Source organism: Sinocyclocheilus anshuiensis, unplaced genomic scaffold, assembly GCF_001515605.1.
Source record: "Sinocyclocheilus anshuiensis isolate Anshui unplaced genomic scaffold, SAMN03320099.WGS_v1.1 scaffold45, whole genome shotgun sequence".
Taxonomy (NCBI): Eukaryota; Metazoa; Chordata; class Actinopteri; order Cypriniformes; family Cyprinidae; genus Sinocyclocheilus; species Sinocyclocheilus anshuiensis.
In genome coordinates this window covers 203759-228086 of record NW_015536467.1, presented here as the reverse complement: position 1 = coordinate 228086, position 24328 = coordinate 203759, and the positions used below count along the sequence as shown (strand labels likewise).

Genomic DNA, 24328 nt, shown 5'->3' with positions numbered 1-24328 from the left:
GCCAAGGAAGATGAAATAGTTCTCAGCACAATACTGACATTGATTTTCAGCTGGTTTATTGTGGCCAAGACAGAGATATGTGCTAGCAAACCTTCTCTCGGTCACAGCAGAGAATCAGTGACTGCAGGATTCACTCTCTGCTGAGAGTCTTGGTTCCTCCTAAGGTTTCTTGCTCATCAAACCTGCCATCTAGGGAGTTTTTCCCCTGGCACAGTCACCTTTGGCTCACTCACATCTGGTATTGAAGCACTATTTTCTGCTTTGAAACAATGGCTGAAAATGCTGCTTCTCAGATGCACTGTAAAACTGAACGATGGTTGTAGAACCTTACATTTTTTATTCAGAATGTCATAAGTACTATATATTTAAATTAAGTAGAACCAATTAATTTAGATAAGTCCATAAGAAACATGCTTTTTAGGTTATTTGAAGGCATAAAGACATGTCCAAATGCCTTAATCAGGTTAATTTGTGGTTATTTAAAAAGCTCTATCGGTGTTAAAATGTTTATAAATGTCCAATTTTCCCTTTTTTACTAACTTATGATTCCATTTCTTTAAAAAATACCCATTGTAGTCATGAATTATTTGCTCAGTTATATCCTCAGATTCAGATTCCTCAGAAAATGCCTTTATTTTAAGTCAAAGAAAAAACAGCCGAATTTTATTGTGGTAGACTAGGCGTATTATAAATATTACATCCATATGTATGCATGCAGCATAACATCTGCTCGTTGTGAGGTCTGTAGAAATTTGAATCCACCCAGCAATAGTGGACAAACTTAGACAAGACGTTCCACAAATCTCTTTAAACTCGCTGCTTTCAGTCAGATATTTGCAAATGGAGTGTCTCTGGATAAAGAGTGGCTTGTTTAAATCTGTTTGCTGATGCAGCTGTTGGGTTGAATTAAGGCAGGTATGGATTTTATAAGGGATTTAGATGAAGCATATTGACACGAAGCCGCTGTAGTTGCAGTCTTGTGCACGTATTTGTTGCGTTTTTAGACTTCTCAATTAAATTTTTCGATTTTGAATTAAATATATCTATAATCAACATTTTTCTCACTTCTCTGATGAGGATGTTGTCTTTGATCTAGTTTTTGGAACAAATGTATATATGTGTGTGTTGTCTATTTTTTTTTTTTTAATGTATATATTTTTAATAAGGTATAATATTTTTAAACCTTGTGCGCTCCTCATTTGGGAGTCACACTCATGGTCTTCACGGTCAAAAGTGACCGGACACCTGAAATGTAACTTTTTTTTTTTCTTCAGTAAAATCAATCTAATATATTTTTTGTTCAGTAATATTTTTTCTTTTTTCTTTTGTATTTTGAGAGAATTTTATGGTACTAATTAATATTTATGCAATAATTCTAATCAAATTTTCCCATTGAAAATAGTACAAACATTTTTTTTCTAATTTTTTTAAAATAATTTTTCAATTAATGCAGTATTTCAGATTAAAATAGAGACTAGGCCTTTAAAATCCATGTTTTGAAGGCAGAATAACACCTCCTGGTGAGAGCAAAAAGAAAAACCTGTAATTTCATGGTGTAACCACTTGATTCCTGTATTGGACTCTATAGAGAGGCTTGTGAATTCCCTAGTTGTTTTATACATAATTGTTTACTTTTATTAGGTTGTGGATTTAAATGTATATTAACATCCTGACTACCAGCTATGGAGTTTTGTCCTCTGTAGTGGATACAATGTTTTAGCGATTTCTCTGAGACGTTACATGTCACAGTTTTATGTCTGGATGTAGACACAACAAATGAATAGAGAAAAAATTATGTATCAATATTCCTATTAAATATTAGATATTATTATGAATATCTTGCTAATTATTACTCCCATTATTGCACTTATTTGTTCATTCTATTTTGCCCCGAAAACACATTAATATGCAAATTAGATACAGTTTATAGATACATTGTATATAATGGAAAAACTTGTTTATGGCCATTTTACACTCATTTTGCATAAAGAAAACTGTTTTTTTTTAAATATCTTTCATAACATAGTTGAGAATTGTCTTTATATAAAGTTTGGTATAAAAAATAAAAATTGATTTGTGATTAAAACAAAAATCCCACTGTTTTTGCCTTTTCATGTCTATTCATGTCGTTTTATTTCTTAAAAAACAGGACTTTTTAAAGTCCCAATGTCTTTTACAGAGGACATGGCATAACATATGAATAAAATATCATTTTTCTAAAATTGTATTTTTCAAATTTTTTCTTATGCTCTAAACAATGTAATGACATGACAAAATACTAAATTCACAAAACTTTTTTTTCCTGGTAGTCAGGAGGTTAAGGCATTCTCAAAGACTACTTTTTGTTAAGGTTTATATTTTTTATGTTTTAAATGTTGATTTGAAGTGTAGGTTTTTGCATTATTATTACTACATTCAAACCTGATGTAACAAAAGCATTTTGTTACACAAAACATTAAAATTATATAAAAATGTAACAAAAATTAACAGGAATGCTTTATCAGAGCTTAATCCTTTGGGGTCTGATCTGATTTTAACCTCTTATTTCAGTCTTCTGACTCTGTGTCTGTGAGTGTGTGTGTGTGTGTAAGTAAGTGTGTGTGAGGGGATGTATCTGTTTTACACTCTTGATGTTTTAGAGTGTAACCCCTTCCTTGCTGTCCACTTTTTTACTGCATTGTAGTTGAATTATTAATTTTATTTTACATAGTTGCAGTGTTACAGTCACACCAGTTCATAGGTGTGTGTGTGTGTGTGTGTCCGTGTGTCCGCCCGCGGGTGTGTGAGTTGGTGTGTTGATTTTGCACTCTAGATGTTTTAGAGTTTCACCCCTTCATTGCATTGCATTTAAATTTTTTTTGTGTGTTCACATTAGCCATTTTGATAACTTCCGCTGGACTGCTGTGTTTCCTTCAACTCGGAAAAGGGCCATTCTGGATATATTTTAACTGAGAAAAAAAATCACCTTTAACTCTTGTGCTGTGCTGAAAATCTTTTACCTAAATTGGTGTTCCCAGTCAAAAATGACCAGCCTATTAAAGATTCCTTGTAAATCTCTCATTATGCTAAATTATCACCAAGTCTTGAATTGTCAACATGTCTTCTTTCAATTAGCACAGGTTTTGTATTTCTTTTTGGAACAGATTAGTCAGTCCTCATTGCTCTGAGCTTATCCACCTCAGTTTCTGAGTAACAAGGGCATTATTTGTGGATAGTTTTGGCAATGTTCACTGAAAAACTGAGGTGCATGAGCTCAGATCAATGAGGGCTTCAATCAATCAGTTCCAAAAAGAAATTAAAACCTGTGCTAATTGAAAGAAAACAATGCAAGATTGAAACCAGTATTTGGTAATAATATAGCATAATGAGAAATTTAGAAGCAATTTTTTGTAGGCTGGTCATTTTTCACAAGCAACACTAGAAGTGTTACAAAGGCACAAATATATCAACAAAAAAGTTTTTAAAAAGTCAGTAAGTCCAATGTGATAATATTAACTACTAGCATTTCCAGGAAAAAACAAAATCCTCGCAAAGTCAAAATGACTAGAACACAACACGAGGGTTAATCAAATAAAATGCATCCGTGTAATCATTTCCACATTGCATGATAAAAACCTGCAGGGACAGTAAATCATTTCTGATCTTTTCTTTTACACCTGCAAAAATGTTAGCTGCAATGTTGATCCTTTGCAATTTGGTTGTGAAAGGCCATATTACAGAAGCGTGCCAACTTCAGAGAAAGGAAAAATTGAAATCGCATCATATGACCCCTTTAAGATCTGAGAAGTTCAGTGTTCTAAATGGCATTTTAACTGAAATCGCCATAGTTACTAAAAAGATTCTAATTTAGAATGTTCCTGTAATACAACCCCAAAGGACTATGTTGTTGATATCCAAACATCTCTAAAGCAAATGCTATATTCCAATGTATTTCTTAATACAAGTGTTGAGCATTGGAACGTTTTTGTTGTTGGAATATGAGACCGGAATATTCCACATAATTTTTCACAGACTTTGAATGGAACGCAGCATTTGTCGCAATTAGAACACCTCCCAATAGCTTCGACATTTTTCCAAAACATTCCAAAGAGTTCTTTTCAAAACATATCAGCAAGTCAGCAAAGTTTTCTTATTGGATAACATGCACAGTTTGCGCTCTGGTTCTTTTTTTTTGATGTTTAGAGAGCCTAGGAAGGGTATGATTTCTCATAATACCTATTTCCAGTAATATTTCTCATGTGATATTCTGCAGAAAAAAAGGTTTTAATCCCCAAATATCCCACTATATTAAACAAAATATATAGTAGAAGCCTATATTATATGGTATGAAAAGCATGTTGTTTCAAACACAGTCAGTCCAAATCCACCATGTGCATCCATAATTCCACTTGAGGAATTAGCCAGCTCGGTTACTTTGCATGTCATTGCCAAGCATTGCTCATATTTAATAAGCAGTTTTGCTTTAATATTTTACTTTCTCATTGAGGATTTTCCAAAGAGCCTTTTACTCTTTCCATACATTACGTTGTTGGACATCAGCGTAATTGCTCCTGTCAGGTAATAGCAAGACGGACACTGTCTCTTTATTTCTAATGTCAGCTCCGTCCTCGTTTCTTTCTGTTGAAGTAGACTGTGTGTGGCTTTTTAAATGTATGTTTTTTTATGTTCTGAATAATTAATCCAGCTTTCCATTTCAATCAAACACAGAATGCCTGGAAACAAAGGCGAGTGCTTTATGTCTTTCTTTGCACATTTTTGCATATCAAAGCAACTAAATACTTAAAAGAGGACACATAATTGTAGATCAAGCAATCTAATTAAAAAAAAAAATTGTGTGTGATCGTGTAAGAGAGTTCAGCTATTTTTATATGCCAAGAGTTAAGGTCATCAAAGAATTGCAGCACAAATATTAAATCGAACTGAATCACTGAAGCTAAAACTTCATCCTCTTACATTTGAAAAAAATTGTTTCCATTGTTACAAGAAGAATTTTCACAAGAATAATTACCTTATTTTACCTGCCAAAGGCCGTTTATAAATTTTAACTATGGCAGATCTCTATCTGATTATTCACTGACTTCTTTAGGTTTTATTTATTCCTTATAATAGTTTTTATATTATATATTTGCATTTTATATAAGCCAATTTATCAATTATAGCTATGGCAGATCTCCATCCAATTCATTCACCTACTTATTACATTGTATTTATTCCTAATAATGTTTTTTATATTATATATTTGAATTTTATATAAGCCCATTTATAACTTATAGGTATGGCAGATTTCCATCCAAATTTATTCAAACAAACAAACAAACATATTATTAATTTTAATCTAAAGTGACTTACAATATAGTGTGTTCAAGCTGTGCATTTTATCAGTACATGTATTCTTTGGTAATCAAACCTGCAACCTTGACATTTCTAATGCCATTTGAGCTACAGGAATGAATTAATATGTATCTATATACATAGAAAAGCATAAAAAATAAAATTCTGAAGAAAATTAGTGATGCTTGCCATTTATAGAATGCAATATTATGCTGTTTCTTTAATGTTTATGCATTTTAAATTCAAATCTGTTCAGTTGTTTGTAATATGAACAGTGCAAAAAAAAATAAAAATCTGACATTAACAAATATGTGTGATTAAAAATCAGATTTTTGCATATTAAAACTAAGTTAAATAAAAATATCTTCGTTGGCATCTTTTATAGCTGGGACCGCTCCATCTTTCAGTATCAAACGATGTGCAACAACGTCACTTGGTGTCACAAATGAATGATTGAATCTGAAAACCTGTCCATCATATGAATGTGCCACCTAATGGGAGCAGGTATTTCTGAGATAAATGCTTGTGTATGCAGGAAAACTCTTGTTCTGTGTTAGTTGCTTAGACTTTGTTGTTGTTTTCTAAACTTCACACTCTTTTTATCTGTCTCTTTTAGCCTCTCATCTGTCTTGTCATCTCTTGCTTTCTGTCTTTCTCCAAAACAACTGTTTCAACATCATTAAAAGCATTTCCAGCTGTTCCATTGTTGATTCCTCATCTCAAGCCTCCTCATAATTTTTGGTGACAGCTCTCCGTTCAGCAGACAGGATGGATCTATTTTAAGAGCCAAGTCAGTTCCTCGCTCCTTCAGCGGTGTGACTTGTGCCACCAGACAAAGTTGCTGTTTATTAAACCCCAATAATGTCTATTCCTGTCATTGCACAAGCTGCTCTGGGGGGTCTGTGCAGGTATACGCCGCTGATTCACTTGGACGATTGTAATTATCGCATTGTCTAAACTATGACAGTTAGCTGAGTGCATTGCCTTTTGGAAATGCTGACATTTGTTGTTTCATTGCCAAGTCATAATATGACATGCATGACTGTGTAATGGGAATATAATTATGTCAGTAAGGTCTTGCATAGTTGTCTATAATGTATAGAGACTTGCATCATCTGGAAAGCATCTTCTGTTTTAATTGTCATATTTGAGTAAACATCTGTCCGATGAAAAGGCACACTTTGAATAGATGTATACATATGAATGCATTTGGCTGATGCTTTTATCTAAAGTGACTCACAGTATAGTGCGTTCAAGCTGTGGATTTTATCACTACATGCATTCTTTGATAATCAAACCTGCCATCATGACATGTCTAGTGCCATTGGTTCTACAGGAGTGAATGCATGCATGTATCTACATAGAAAAGCATCAACAATAAAAGAAAAGAGAGTGAATGAGTGATGCTCGCCATTTATAACATGCAATATTATGCTGTTGCTTTAATGTTTAGGAATTAAAGCAACAGCATAATATGTATGTGTATATATACACATACATATAATTTATTCCTGTGATGCAGTGCTGAGTTTTCAGTATCATTACTCACAAGTTGTCACAAAATCGTTCAGAAATCATTCTAATATGCTGATTTGCAGCTCAAATAATATATTACATATATGCATTTTAAATAAGCCCATTTATTAATTATAGATATGACAGATCTCCTTTAATATGTTTTATATTGTATATTGTATATATGTATATACAATTATATTTTGTGTGTGTGTGTGTGTATATGTATATATATATATATATATATATATATATATATACATTACACATTATACACCCACAGAATATAATTGTATATACATATATATGTTGTTATTGTTGATGCTTTTCTATATAGATACATGCACACACACCAAACACAAACACATACACATGATCCTTCAGAAATCATTCTAATATTCTAATATGCTGATTTGCATTCTAAAATGCTTGATTGCTATTTTGCATATAATATTTCTTTTTATTATCAGTACTGAACACAGTTGTGCTGCTTCATATGTTTGTAGAAACCTTGATCCAATTTTTTCAGGATTTTTTGACGAATAACAGTTCAAAAGAACAACTTTTATTTGAAATAGGAATCTTTCATAACATTAAAACCGTTTTAACGGTCACATTTGATAAATGAATGCATCCTTGCTGAATAAAATATTTAATTCCTTACTTTCTAACCCCAACATTTTAAATAGTAGTGTACATTTTTATTGTCATTACATTACTTTAGTCTAGTGCTGTCAAATGATTAATCGCATCCAAAATAGAAGTTTTTGTTTACATAATATATGTGTGTGTACTGTGTATATTTATTATCTATATATAAATACACACACATGCATGTACATATTAAGAAAAATGTTATATTTCTATATTAAATATATTTCTATATTATATAAATTATATAAATATAAATATATACATGTAAATACACTGTATGTGTGTGTATTTATATATGCATAATAAATATACACAGTAAACACACATATATTACATAAACAAAAAATTTTATTTTGGATGTGATTAATTGTGATTAATCGTTTGACAGCACTACTTTAGTCACATATAAGTAACTTAACTAACCTAGATATACCAGATATTGAACAAACAGATATGAAATAGTCACTTGCAAAATGACAGTTGCCGCTCCTTCGTCGAATCCGCTGGCCGCGCCGTTCTCAAGCCCGCCGCCTCTGCTCATGCTAGGCCGCGGCTTCCGCTCACGCTTTTCAGACCGGTGAGCTTTGTAAAAATCGACGCGTTTCAAAACGGCGGGGCATAGAGGAGAAACAATAATGTACAGTATGTGGAAAATATTGTGTTTTTTAAACTTTAAACCACATAAACACATTTCATTACACCAAATACACAAAATAATGTTCTTTTTAGCAGCATCATATGACCCCTTTAAGACTGGATATGAATCATTTGAACAATTTCTGTGCAATGTGAGCAAAGAATAATATTCTGGATTCTATGGCTCAGCTTTCTTCTTCAGTGCAAGTTTACGTTTTTTTTGTGTTTTTTTTTTTTGGTGTATTGTATCATCTGGCAATTGAAAATCAAGTCTAATTGCTTAGAAAATTACCACTTAATTGAAGTATCCCAACCTGCACAGAACAAGTTTCACACCAAAGTTAAATACTCCGTGTTAGTGGTTTTTCAGATCACTAATCGTAAGTATGAGCAATAGCAGTGTGTATAATGCAGAAGTGTTTTCTAATAACTGTGTGTGTGTATGTGTGTGTGTACATGCAGTGTCTGTCGAATGGGAATTAACATCTTATCTCGGATACAGTTTGTTCGATAACTGAATTAAAGATAATGAGGTGTTATTCTATATATATCTATGATGTTACTGAGAGTACAGGTCAAGGTCTGCTCAGCTAGTGTGCACGTCACTGTGACTCTCTCTCTCTATAATGAGGTGTTATTCTATATATATCTATGATGTTACTGAGAGTGCAGGTCAAGGTCTGCTCAGCTAGTGTGCACGTCACTGTGACTCTCTCTCTCTCACACACACACACACACACACACACACTAATTAAAGATGGACACAACTGGAACCACATTGAAAGTCTGCTCACGTAGGTCCTTCTGCCAGCAACCCCTGGCTGTTCGGTGTGTGTGTGATTAAGTAATTAAGACCTTAATGGCAACGAATGCATGTCTGCTTGAGAATCAAGGCCTGGATGGGTGCATGCGCACATGTTTGCTCACCGACCAAGCACATTCATTATCCGCCGGGGTTGTAATTTGTCTTGACTGCCTGCGCGATTAGAGCAGGTTTGTGTCGCACGTGGGCGACGGCAAAAAAGGGAAGATGTCAAAAAAACTAAGCGCCTGGTGTATTCATCACGACAAATTCAAAGATGCGTGTTGCTGATACGGCGCTAATGATGCTCTCACAGGAGATTGATTGCAAGCGCTTGTCTCTCCGTGTTTCTGTATCTGATTCGGAAGTGTAGGACGCTCTCTCACTTTAAGACTGCTATCAAAGCCATTAGACAGTTTTCCAGCCCTGAGGAAACTCATTTAATCCTCTTCAGTTGTCTATGGAGATGCCTGACTCATGCTGAACGAATGCACATGTTTGTTTGTTTGAACACGTATCGCTCGGCATTAGAAATGAGCTTAATTGTATCAAGTGTGCGAACCACACAGTGGAAGCGTTTTAAGGCATCGTAGATGCACTTACAACACAAAAGGATGTTCAGAAAGGTAGGCAGCGTGATTGTTCTGTCTTCTGAAATGCCTTCTATAGACCAAATTTGTATCCCTGAATGCATTGCAATACGTTCAGTGAAAAAAAGAAGGCGGACAGAACAAGAGAAATGTTGATTATACACCTCATTCAGCACTGAAAGATATAGCTTATGCATTTTTATACATATTAAAATAGTTTATTGTTGGCTTGGCAGGATTTTAACATCAAGCTGAACACCATTGTGTATTATTCATTTTGGAACAAGTTCTAAAGGTTTCATATTTTATTACATTATAAAATGTGATTTTTTAATTTATTTTAGTTGCTGTTTTATTTTATATTATTTTTATATGTATTGTTTTTATTTTATATTAATTATTATTTATTTATAATATAAAATATTAATTTTTATTTCATTTTATTTTGTTGATTGTACACATTATTCAGCGCTGAAAGGTATTATACAATTGTACAACTCCTATGAAAGATAATGAAAATGGGCCCCATAGTGTAAAAACTGTCAAAGAAATTTGACGAGTGAAGAGAAAGCACATAAAATATTTCAATATTTAAGTGTAAATGTGTATTAATTGTTACACATTCAACAAACATATATAAAACATATTTAAATAAAAAAATAGGAGTGCAAGTGAGCTTGAGTAAATAGATACAAATGAAACACAAATAAATAAAATATAAATGAAGTATACATAAAAACTAAATAAAATAAAATAAACAGAGCATAAACAAAATAAACATACTAATATTCATAAATGACAAGAAATAAGGCCTGATTGATGCTCACCAAAAAAAAAAAAAAAAAAAAACTTTATTGCATTAGACATTGGATCTGGGTCTGTAATTATTTAATGTAACACACTAAATTTGGCTAAATGTTCCCTCATATGACAAGTCTGTCTGTGATCATGGGCATCATTGCATTTATAAAACAAGTGCTAGTACTACAGCAATAAATATTATGTATATAGCAGTCGGAACATCCTTTTTTCGGCCCCGGAAAGATGCCGTTTGGATTCCAACTTCACTTTAATCTCTCTATCATTCTTTCATTTCAAATAAATTAAAAATAGCATCAATGTGTAACAAGACTTCATGACTTTATGAGAGACTATTCTCAGAGGCAATATTAAGTGAATTCCAAAATCTGAACTTTAACAAGGTTTTCAGACAGACTAACTTTTTCTTTATTTACCAAAAATTATAAAGAACACAAAGTTTGTTGTGCCTGTTTTTAGGGCTGCACAATTTGGCCAAAAATGTTGTTTTTATATACCAAGTCACTGATTATTGTTATAACTAAATAAAAACATTAAACAAAACAATAATTATTGATAATGATTATTATCAATATATTTTACAGAAAACTGCAGCATGACCTGTTAACATGTAGGAGGCCTATAACTATAAATGTTTAGAAAGGTCTAAGGATTTATTATAAAATAAATTAATTTAAAAAAAATCTTAATTTCTGTCAGGTAATCTCATGCATTTACTGAGAGAGAGAGAAAAAAACTCCTCTACACTGGAGAAAAACTGAGAGAGAAATATTATTATTCCTATTTTTACCCAAAATAAGGCGTTGTGAGCATTAGTGAGTGCACACATGTAATATAATATTTCATTCATACTGATAGCCGGAGGGCGCCCTTGCACAGTAAATCCATAAGTGCAAAATCCGTAACTCAAAGAAGCCATAAATCATATGACGTTCCAGGAAATCCCTAATATGGACAAAGGCATACGTTATCACGTAGCTGAATAAAACACAGACAGAGACGTTTTAACTAGAGATGTAACGATTCGATTCACGATTCGATTCGATTCACGATTTTTTTTAACAAAATGAGATTTAAGACAAATTATAAATTAAATGTGTCCTTTTATTATTGTAGCAGGTGGCGCTTAAAGCGTTTCCTTGGTTTCCGCTGTAAACAAAGCAGCGCTGCACTTATGAACTTTAATATGCGTCATTCAGAGGCAAGATGAAAAGGAAAAAATACCATCGAAAGACAGTAAGTTCCACTCAGACATACATTCATATAAACTCCTACCCCTAATTGAATCGCGATTTGTTTAGCATCTCAACCGATTTGAATTGTCACACATTTAAATCGATTTTCAACCGGCTCGCAGTTAACCGTTACATCCCTAGTTTTAACTGATGAAAAATGGAGACATACCTGTACGATTGCGACTAAATGGTTTATCTTTGTTCTTCAAGCCATCTCTGGTATTTTTATGTGAATAAACTATATATATATATAATGCAATGATAATCAACAGCCTTTATCACTGTATAGAATACAAAATAATGTTTCTTCCCCTCATTCTGTGATGTGAAACCACATCGGATCACAAAAGGAAGTTATTTCAAACACTCGACTTATGTTATGAAATTAATTTTGAGCAAAAACATCATTAAATGTTCTCTTTGTTAGACAACTCGTTTGTAAACAGGCTCAAACCCATGCAAATCTCGCGTTCTACTGAGGTAAATTTGATCGCACAGACTGATTTCTTCATACGTTTCACACATATGGCTCACTGTACACAGCATCATCAGAGGTGTTAGGCGTCAGGCTTGAAGTTGCGCGCCGATGTGTGTAGGACATTAAAGTACCACAAGAGCGATTTGAAAGCATGCAGAACTGTCTGCTCTCTATAGCTCTTGTGGTACTTTGAATGTCAAACACCGATCTGTCTGCACAGTGCCATTTCCAGTCAAACACACCTAAAAATTCAATTGACAACCTCACTGCCGTGGGGCCCTCCCCTTAAAAGCGGGGCCCTAGGCAACCGCTGTTGGACGGGCCGGCACTGGTAGCGAGTTCTAAAGGTTTCATATTTATTACATTTATTGTAGTTTCTATTTTGTATTATTTTTATTTTATTTTTGTTTTATTATTATATTATTTTATTATTATTTTATATTTAATTTATTTTAATTTATTATCATATGAAGCAAACCTCTAACCATAGTACTTATAATGCATAACTAACTCAAGTTCACCTCTCAAAAGTAGTCCTGCTGTTAAAAAGACAATTTTTCATCTCAAATAGCTTTTGCAAATGTCACAGATGCTGGTGATAGTGCTAAACTTAACCAAGAATATTCTTTTAATTAGGAAGGTCAGACTCCCCCAAACCCACCCATCATCCCACCCTGATTGGATCATTCTATTTGTTCATAAGTGAAGGCAATCATGTGTTGATGGAGCATCGTTCTGTGTGCATGTGTCATTTAGCTGGGTGTTGATGGGTTGATGTATTTTTGTTTGGCTGTGAATTAGGTGTTGACAGAGGCGGACAAAGTACTCAACTCCATTACTTGAGTGAAAGTACAGATACTGCTGGTCAAATATTACTCGATTACAAGTAAAAGTTGTAAAGACAGATTTTTACTTAAGTAAAAGTACAGAAGTACTTGCTTTTAAAAGTACTTAAGTAGCAAAAGTAAATTTCCTTTTTTATGTCAATGCACTGTTTTATTGTTGTACGTAATACTTGCAATACTTCTGAAGCAACTTAGAATACATTACACCTACTGACAAGGCAAGTTTATTTATATAGCACATTTCGTACACAATGGTAATTCAAAGTGCTTTACATAAAATAAAGTAAAATAATCATAAAAAAAATAATCACAAAAATAAAACAAGGAATTTAACAACTTTGAAGATGATTTAAAAATCGATTTAAAATGATTTTAAGACAGTTAAAAATAGAAAATGATAATACATAACAAGAGTGATTACTGATAAACTGTCTGAAAAAAAGAAAGTCAAGTTTTAGTGAAGAAAAAAATCACCCACTGACTTTCAAAGCTGATAAGTACAATACTCAAATAAATGTACTTAGTTACTGTCCGCCTCTGGGTGTTGATGTTTTTTGGTGGAGTGTGTAAGTATTTTGGTTGTGTGGGTGTGGATGTGGAGTCATAGGACAAGTGTGTGCATGTGTGTGTGTTTGAGGGTCTGTGCTTGTACACTTCTTTCCTTTTTCCATCCTAATTTTCAAAACACCTCATCTGTTCACACTCTCTTTGGGAACTGAATGCGTGATGATTCGTCAATGAATCATTCTTAATTTCTTATAAAAAGATTCTTGATTCAGTTGAACTAATGACACTCATTTTAATCTGTCGACATTTAGCAAAGTGCAAGCAACAAGCCAGAACACTGTCTAGTAAACTGGAAAATGCAGTGAGCCAGATTCAAACTCCTATTGCCTGCATGAGCACCAAAGCTCATTGTGTCAGAGAAAATGCACTAACTGCTAGGCAATGGTTCAGACTTAATACATAGATGTCAAGTTTGACTCAGTGAACTTTGCAGGTTCCTCTGTGTGTGTGTGTGTGGTGATGGAAAGAGACCCATCTGTTGGATTTGCCCCACTGCTGGCCAGGAAGCAGTTTCAATCTGTTGACCCATGTTTGTTCTGAACTTTGTCCCGTTCCTCATCTGTGTGTTTGGTGCCAGCTGGCTGTCAGCTCATTTGATGGTGATTCTAAGCATGCGGATACACTGAGGTGTGTGATTGAAATAGATCGGCATTCATCTTATCAACATGCAGCCAATAAAATGGCGCACAACAATTAGGCAGCTGCAGACTGCTGTTTGTTTTTAAATGAAAACAGTCAGGGATATGAAATCTGTCTTCATTTTAGAAACCCAAAAGAGTTTCTTTCTAAGCTCAGGAAACACAAGTTCTCGATTAAGTAAATAGGGAGAATTTTGATTAGAAATTTTGGAGCTCATAATGAAATGAATTGCAGACTTTTGATATTTGACTACACCTGAATTGCTTTCATCCAATTATTATTATGTTATTTAATTACATTTTTTATTTATTTCTTTTGCGGAATAAGGTTTACCACATCAAAATGTTTAACGTTAGCACATAAATTCTATGTTGATGCTTCAAATATTGCAAAAACACTTTTTAATGAGAACTCAAATTAATATTGAGTCACATGACAGAATTAGCCTACAATCAGCACCCATGTTCATAATGTTGCTCCTGTTAAAGCGCTGTTTGTATTTGTAATGTAATATGTAATTTAATTTATGGACCCTAAAAATTATTAATTATATAATTATACAATTGTTCATTATAATTAATCATTTTTAATGATATTATATAATAATATTGCTTAATTAATTGATTTTTATTTTATTTTTTATGGACCCTAACATTTTTCTTACAGGACAATACAAAAAGCTGCTCCACTTTGCTGTCATCTTCTGATATTTTAATTTAAATTATCTACTATTTTACAAAGATTTGGGATATGAACGATACAATATAATTTGCGATATTCACAAAATTATGTATGTAAATGGCTTCGTTAACAGACTGGAGACAGCAAATTTCACTATTTTTAAGCATTTTAATTTTGTCTATTACAGAATCACACAAAAAGTGGTTGGAGACTTCGTTCTCTTCTGAAATGTATGAAATTATTAAAGTCTTTTACACAGGAAAATCTGAGAAGCAGAAGACTTTGGCAAAGATCTCTATGTGCCAAGGAGAAGCATTTGAGAAATGAAAGAGATCTGGTTTGTGATTTCTCTTTCCTCTGGGTCTCTTTCTCCGTGTCCTGCTCCTGTGCCAGACACATCTGTAAGTCTCCCTTGATTGTTAGACAGACTCAAGGTCCAGCCGTATAGTGACTGTAGTCATTTTAAAAATGAATAAATGAGCATTGAGAGGATCTCATCCATTAGGAGGAGCAATTTGTCAACATGGCCCAGTCTCTCGGGACTCATCGGAGGAAGACAATGTGGGAAAGGAGAGAGCTGGGCATCCCTGTTTGTGATTATCAGATGAGCTCTGAGTCCTGGAGCCTCTTCAGCCCAGTATCTGGGTCAGGCAGGAAGAATGTCTGAGGGTGGAATGACATCTCTCTCTTTCTCTCGGTCCCTCTACGCCTTCTCCAATTTGAGCAATGAAATTCCCACAAAAATATATGATAACTCAAGAATGGTCTAGCTTGCTCTCCCTCATTTGGCCTATTTTTCTCTCTCTGCTTTTCTCATATATTTCTGCATGTATTGTTTCTCTCGTAATCTCTTTTGTATGCCTGCTGCCGGATCTCAGTCTTGCTGCAGAACTTGTGGTGTCCAGAAACTCTGAGAACTTCATATATTATGTGTGAGACTGACATTCTCTGAAGGAGGAGGAAGACAAACAGACCAGAAAATGATTGATTGATTGAGAGATCTATCTATCTATCTATCTATCTATCTATCTATCTATCTATCTAATCTGCAGTATCTGTTGTTCATGTGTCATGGTATTTCCATTGTTTTACCATGGTATATGTCTGTAAAACTATGGTAACCATGATACATGTTCAAATATAATGCTTTTTAGTACTGTTTTTGGGATGGCAATAAATCTTTCTATCTATCTATCTATCTATCCATCTATCCATCTATCCATCTATCCATCTATCCATCCATCCATCCATCCATCCATCCATCCATCCATCATCTAATTTGCAGTATCTATTGTTCATGTACCATGGTATTTCCATGGTCTTACCATGGTATATGTCTGTAAAACTATGGTAACATGATACATGTTCAAATATCATGCTTTTTAGTACTGTTTTTGGGATGGCAATAAATTGCAATTAAATATACTTTTCTATGGAAATTTGTTGTAGTACACATACACCAAATACTGTTGTTCTGCTTCGAATTATTATAAATGACACAAAATATGTATAAATTAGGCATTCAATTATATTCTGCTTCACACTATATAAATAGAGCAATAAATAATAAAAACATGAGATTATTAAGCAATAAGTTAACATAAAAGTGTATAAAACATAGTTGTATTCCAAATTATGCACTATACAGTTATACACTGTACTTATGCACTATGATGTAGTCAAATGTGTAGTGAGTGAATATTATACGATTATTTTGCTATTCGTTGTACGTTGTACAACGTTGTAGTCTAATAGCTCCTTCCCATCCTTTACATAATTAAAGCTGTAACAGTTTAGAACAAGAAGTGTTCAACATTCGATACATGGTTGTTGTTTTTTTTTTGTGTGTTTTTTGATTAATTAAGTGCATCATCCAGGTATTTAAAGTGCATTTCTGTTTATAATTTTCAGTGTAAACGAACTACTTGCACTATTTATACTACAAAACAGCATTGAATAGTGCATTAATATGCAAATTGGGACGCACCTATTATGAAAGATTAAATAGCTGAGGTGTGATGAAGTTGTGTGTGTTTGTGTTTGTGTGTGTGTACGTCCTCCAGGTAAACCTGCGTACCTTCACATCGGAGAGGAGGTGGACGGTGTGGACATGCGGGCAGAGGTCGGACTGCTGACTCGCAACATTTTGATCAGAGGCGAGATGGAGCCGACCTGTTACGGCAATGAAGCCTGCAAGTTCTTCTCCTTCGACACGTTTGGTGGCCATCTTAAGGTAACTCGACCCTCCTTTCACTTCAAACACACATTTCTCTGTTAAATACCATCTACCGTTGTCTTGTAATTCCTTTATCTGTCCACTAGCTCATCTGAACATAGATGTTCACACCCTCAGAATGAGATATCACAGCGATGGCACCTCTAGCTAGACATTAACACTCTGTCAAACTAGCAGAACGGACATTTTATTTTTGCTTTGTCTCCTGCGAAGGGCCTGTCAGTGTGCGTGTGTGTGTGTGTGTGTGTACGTGATGGGGCGACTCAAGAGTCTGACCTCTCTAGTAATTGGCCCAGATCTGACTGTTCCTTTTCCCCTCCTCACCTTCGCTGTCATGCAGAAGGTTGGCCCGTTTTTTCCACTCAAGAAGAAATTTCCATGTGCAACAACTAGGCCATCCTGTCTTTCAAGTTGTGAGGAAACTGCTTTTGACAAAACCTGCCTCACAGTAATGATTTTACAAGTGATAAATGTTAAAATAAGTAAATTGATGTAATTCTTGCTAATAAAGTATAGTAGCCCAAAAATATAAATTCTGTCATCGTTTACTAAACCTCACATCCTTCCAAATCCAAATGGCTCTCAACAGTGTACTTGTATTAGCATGTATTACTTAAATAATTACTGCTAGGATATTTCATTTCACAGACTATTTTGAAGTCTTTGAGGCATTGTGTTTTTGTTTTTGTTCATGTTCATTGTTTGTTTTTAGTCGCAGATTATTTCACAGATTAATCAGTAGGCATTGATCGATTATTCAGCTTTTGTAATTCATCAAAATATTGAGTTATACATATTATATGTATAATATGTATAATTATTTAGTTTGATAAATTATTTAGTCTGATAAATGACTAAATAAATATTCTAAACATTTTAATATACATATAAAGCTGGTTTAAAGCAGAAAATCAAGTTGTAATTTCAAATGAAATGACACTAACGCTGTTTTTCATGATTAATAAAGTAAAACTGTGTGTTTTAAAGTAGTCTATTGTATAACGCGCCATATGAATAGATGCTACGTGAATTTACTAGATTGCCGATTGCAGTGCAACATCGCTATGATCAGATGCTTTCTTAACTGCTGTTTTCTCACTGCTGTCATGTTTATGTGTTTATTTTGCTATTGAGAGAAAGGCACACATACATCTAAACGCCGCTCTCAGCAGCGTCGGGATGTTGACTAACAGTAAACCGCTGCTTGCTTATATCAAACTTCTTTTTTCCCCTAAACCAGGGGTGTCAAACTCATTTTCACTGAGGGCCACTTCAACATTATGGCTGCCCTCAAAGGGCCGGATGTAACTGTAAGACTGTACAAAAGTCACCACTCCTTCACATATTGTTAAATTACTGTCTCTTTATTTTATTATTACTTATTTATGTTAAAAGTATTGCATGCATTTGCATAGATGTAATATATGTAATTGCTCTGTTATTTTAACATAAATCCTTTTAATTGATCAGGTTAAGAAATCCAAATTAATCTATAAATCAAAGTAAATAATAAAGACAAGTGTCATCAAACACAAGTCATTACATTAACTTTGTTAAAAACTTTTTTTGTTACATTTATGGCACAACAAATAATTGTGAGCTGCTAAGAACGTGTGACAGATATGGCATGAGTCCGGTCTCATGAAAATGCGTATCAATAGCACGATTTTCTGTTTCTATTTGGCATGCGATTTATATGCAGAAATTTACTTTGGCGTGCATATGATACGCACGTGTTTGGTGTGCATATGACACGCAATCAATGCTTGTAGTAGAAAAAAAAGAAGTGGTGGTACTCAACCCCACTCACCCACCCAAAAATAAATAAATACAAACTAAAGTACTACTTTTTAATTTTCATAATTCGCAATTAATGTATATAGTGCCACAATAAATAAATAAAATCATTAATAATTGTTTGCAATTCAATTCACGTTTATTTGTATAGCACTTTGTTTTCATGATGCACTATTGCGAAGCAGCTTCACAGAAAATTAACATTTCTACATTACATTTAGTAGTTTACAGCATTGCACAAGTCAATCTGCGATACCAAACAGGAACACGGGGGATGCCAAAAGACCATTAAACGAGCTACCTTGACCTGACTGATCCAGATTTACTAAACCACTACTGCGTAAACTAAAACCCCTTCAGCCAGCATCCAGTATAAAACACTCGTGCTTTTAAGCTAAATAGCTTGCTGATTTTTTTTTTTACTGACATGACATCTGTACGTGAGTACTATTATCTCTGCCATCTCTGATGACATCGACCGTGTTTTCTCTGCATTAGCGCTGTTTTGAATTTACTGTTTGAATGCATTCGCTTACTGGATCCTTAGATTTTCCAGGACTTTACCGGTTGATCTGATCGCAAAAAAACTGCCTCTTTTTTTATTTTTATAATGTATTGTTTTCGTTAAAATTTACTGATTTAAATTAGTAATTGTTATTTTATTACTCTACGCTAGGGTGACCACCTGGCTATTGCAGGACAGTAGCCTAGATGTGATTTTACGGGACAATGCGGGACATGTGCGAAACAGATACATTTACTGTTATGCTATGTAAATAGGTATGGTGTTAATTTAATGACAAATGTCGAGAGCGCATTATTGTAGCGCGAAAGCACATTAATATAATGCGTGAGCTCGAATCTTTCCGCTCATGCGCGGATTTCCTTTGCTCTCGCACAAAACCGGAGAGAGTGCGCACACTTAAAACGTGTCTCTCCTCTCACTCAAACTGTGTCCTGTGCACTCACAAATCTCTCTGTGCTCATGCGCTATAGATATTAATTATTTTCGCATCTGAATCTTAAACCTTCTGATTTAAGACAGAACTTAGATATGGGTCAGATGCACTATTCCCTAAACCGATACTTACGATTTAGAGACCAAATATAACACTATAATGAATTTTTCATATTTGCCATAACATTACTACATTCTGTTCTATGGGTTTAATGCATTTGCAGACAATGTAATTACATGTAACTGTCATATAACTGTATATTCACTGTTTTAGAGGAGAGTGCCATTGAATGTGTAGCTAATATTAAGTGGATTTTCATGAAAAAAAATCAGAACTGAACAAACACTGGATTAAAAAAAAAAAGCCTCCCAATAAATGTCCAAACAGCGATGCTATTAGAGCATTTATTGTATTATATCTTGCATCATTTACATCTATTTTTGCATTTGATGTTGATTTGAGGAGTTGTTACTTATTATTGCCATCATACCAACTGAGAATTTATTGCAATGATTTTAAATTCAGTTGAGGTATCTGACATATTATGACATAACATTGATGTTTTATATGAAGTCTTTAGAGCCATAGGCTATAATATGTTGTTTTTAGATAAATTGCTCAGAGACCAACCAGGTTATATGTACAAATCATCCAAGCACCCAATTCCTAGCCATTTCTATAGGCTACATTTCATTAACATTAACATTCTTTCCGGGCGAGAGCAGCGTGCATCTGAGTGCGCGCGTGTCCGGTTTTGTGCGAGAGCAAAGGAAATCCGCGCGCGAGCGGAGAGATTCGCGCTCGCGCATTATATTAATGTGCTTTCGCGCTACAATTATGTGCTCTCGACATTTGTCATTAAAATAACACCATAAATAGGCTACAGATTTACATTCGTTGACATATATGTGCCAATTTTCTGCCGGTGGATGCCCACACTCTAGGTTGCGTTTATTAAACTCGGGAGAGAAGATTTTTGAGCGCACACATGTAATGTCTGACCGATAGAGAGCGCGTCCGTTTTCTGTGAGAGTGAATGAATGGGAATCCACCTGTGAGCAGAGAGATTTGCACTCGCGCATTTGATGCGCTCTCGCATAGGCAATATGCGCTCTGGACATTTGTCATTAAAATAGCTCCATTGAAACCGTCTCAAACAAACTATTAAAACGAGAAGAAAGTCGTGTCTGAAAGCTGCAATCAATTTTTTTTTAATTTGTTAAATGAAAGGAGAATATCGTGTTTTTACAGTGGTGCTCGAGCACTTGATGAGGTCCGCTTTATTCCTTTGAGCCCTAAGTCATCATCAACTGAAAAACCCCACACCCCTAATCCTAACCATTGCGTATCATATGCACACCAAAGTCAATTTATGCATATAAATAGAATGCCAAATAGAAACAGAAACATGTTAAACATCATAAAATGATGTGGCGGGCCGGAATAGGCCCGCGGGCCTTGAGTTTGACACATGTGCCCTAAACGAAGAACTAAAAAGAACTTCGCCATGAGTATTTTGGGGCCTTCACACGACAGCATTTTCTGCTTGTAGTTTTGTAAAACTTTCCCAAACTATTTTTTCAAGTTTATTTGTATAGCGCTTTTCACGATACAAATTGTTGCAAAGCAACTTTACAGAAAATGAAGTTTCTACAATATATTTAGTAGTAGCTTATCAGTGGTGACTGTCAGTTAATGTACATATGGCAGAAATGTACGTAAAATCAATTAAAGACGTAATCAAACAGACGATGAACACTATTAACAGCAATTATTATATGATGCAATCAAACTTGTAGCAAAATTTGGTAGTTCTGTATGTTGTTTCAAGGTTGGCATCATCGCTTCTCAACTCTTCTTCTTCTTTTGGTTTTAATGATGGCTGGCAAACCAACTTAAAGGAGCATTACCGTCACCTTCTGGACTGGAGAGTGGACAGAAGATTGGCAGGGGAAAAAAACCCCACACACTCAATTCTCTCAATGAATTTATTAGGAGACCACAAACTTTCTCAGATGTTTTCCCAAGCAAATTCTCTAGTGTAAAAATCTCAAGTTCTCAAATGTTTTGTTTTCCAATTTGCATCTCTAACTTTATTCTACGGTACAATTTGACCATTTCTTGTGCATTGCAGCAGGTGTGAAGTCCAGTTTTCCTATTCTATGTAATGTTAGATTTAATACAGCATGGCTTATTCTAAGATGTTTTTGGGTTCCTGTCCTGCCTCATACTCATGCCTACATGTTTTTGTATACTGTATAGATGTCGCCCTGTGTCGTCTATGTCCCAATATTCCTACCATATTTTGTGCGTATGATCCTTTATAATAGTTTTATTCTCTGCTCTACGTAATGGTACTTGTATATCAACTATTTCATGTTTTATTATTCCTTTTGCCAAAAGATCCACAGTCTCATTTCTTTCCACCCCTTCTTGGAACCTTTCCCAAACTCTACTGGTTTGGCTTTGTTTGTACTATGACATAGCACTGTGTCTTCTTAATTGGATTGCATGTGGGAAAGCTGAATCACAGTCTTGCTCTACTGCGCCACACTGGACAAACCGCATTATTGCAGTCCCTTACATTAGGTTATATGAGATCAAACGACTGTTTGACAACAAAAAAAATATTGGTGACGGGCTCATAAATGGTTTAATTATTTGGTTGGAATGAGTACAGTAATTCAATGAGAGTTGTATCCGTATTTGGGTCATCATGTCAGTCAAAAATGCTCTTTACTCACACACCCATTTGAAAACATGTTCGGCCTGCTTGTTTAGAGCAATGAACCCACTGACACACTTAACACCCGACTGGATGATTTGGGCTTGTGTTAATGGTTTTCAACCACAGGGGAGGTCATAAAAACCGCCTTCCGAGACCATACTGTCACATTCTTATGATATTTGCCAGGCAGCTAATCTAATTTATGAAACATTTAGAGAAATGTCAGGCCGGGGTGAAACCGTACATTTGGCCGTCCAAAAAGATGAAAGACATTAATTGGAGCCAAAGTGTGCCACCTTCCCCTGGGAAACGTCAAATCATCTTACTTTCACTCACATTCTTCTGCATCACGCAGATATGACGTGCAACATATTTCCCGTCCTTTGACTTGAAACGATCTGATGTAGGTCACAAAAAAGGCAGCCGTGAAATCCGAAAGCGAACATTCTGCCAGACGTGCGAGAACGAGAGAAGAGTGGAAATCAATCTGACTGACACCTTTACTTCCCGCCCCTGCATATATTCACACATAGACTGGCGTGCATGTCTCAAATCTTATTCTGAAAGGGTGATGGTATTTACATTCCTCACTTTTGAAGTTCTTTCATCTAGATTCTCGAGTTTCAGATTTCGAATTTCCATATTAAGGAGCACAACTTGCATAGACCCTGTGACCACTTGTGATCGGATCACTCAACTAGGATATTAATACAAAATTAATAGAATGGAATCTTTTTTTTTGTTTGTTTCAGGGATTCCAAAACTTTTTTTGTCAGCCGAACCCCTTTGACTTAAAATATTTACTTGAAACTCTGAAAAAAGTTGGCGTAGAAACAATTTTCACTCAGAAATTGCTAGTAAATTTCAGAATTAATTACAAAGAAATGCTAAGTAAGACACTGAATTAAACATGACATTTTTAAGTAGAAAGACTGAAATAGTTTTCTTGTAAAACTTACTCCAGTGATTTTTATTTAATTTACAACTTTGAAAAATTATTTTTTACAGTGAAGTACTTTTTTATGATTTTAAATTAATGTTTAAATAATTCAACAACACACTTTCATGTTCAAGTTTTTCTGAGGTCAGTTAATGGTCGCATATATGGAAGCATGTTTCCGCCACAGAATAAAAAAAGGTAGTTGCAACTTTTTAACTCAAAATTCTGACTTTTTTCTTTCAATTCTGCTTTGCTTTCTCGCAAATTCTGATTTCACATTTCGCAATTCTGACATTTTTATTCTGAGTTTACATTTTGTTATTCTGACTTTTTTTTTCTCAGAGATATGAACTCAAAATTGCAATAAAGAAGTCCAAATTATGAGATAAAAGTTGCAATTACAAACATGACATACAGGTAAACTAGTATTTATTTTATTTTATTTAGTCATTTAGCAGACGCTTTTATCCAAAGCAACTTACAAATGAGGACAACAGAAGCAATCAATTGTAGTATTAAAACAACTAAAAACAGATCCAAAACTAAAAGCTAAAACGTTATAAATACTACCTATACACATTTTAAAAATAAAGAGATTAAATAAAAGTGACAAATGCATACATCAAAATTTCAAAACTTAACATTTAAATGAAAAACAAAAAAATAAAGCTAAAAACAATTCAAAATATTAAAGAACAAAAGGTATAAGAGTATAATAATGATTCTAACATAACACTAAGCCAATCACCAAAAAACCAACTACATATGTACAACCACACACACATACATATATACTGTATATGTACATACACATTTATAAATTCAATATATATATTATTTCATTTCCATTTAGTTTGTTGAAGTATTAAAATAACT

At 34.2% G+C, this 24328-nt stretch overlaps 1 protein-coding gene across 1 annotated transcript in view; it reads left to right on the top strand.

Moving 5' to 3' along the window:
- LOC107691638 (cell migration-inducing and hyaluronan-binding protein-like) overlaps window positions 1–24328 on the top strand; it is a 143438-nt gene that overhangs the window by 89152 nt on the left and 29958 nt on the right. The window contains exon 12 of the mRNA XM_016490405.1: window positions 16856–17025. Coding sequence (XP_016345891.1) covers window positions 16856–17025 — 170 coding nt within the window. The remainder of the gene's footprint in view (window positions 1–16855; window positions 17026–24328) is intronic.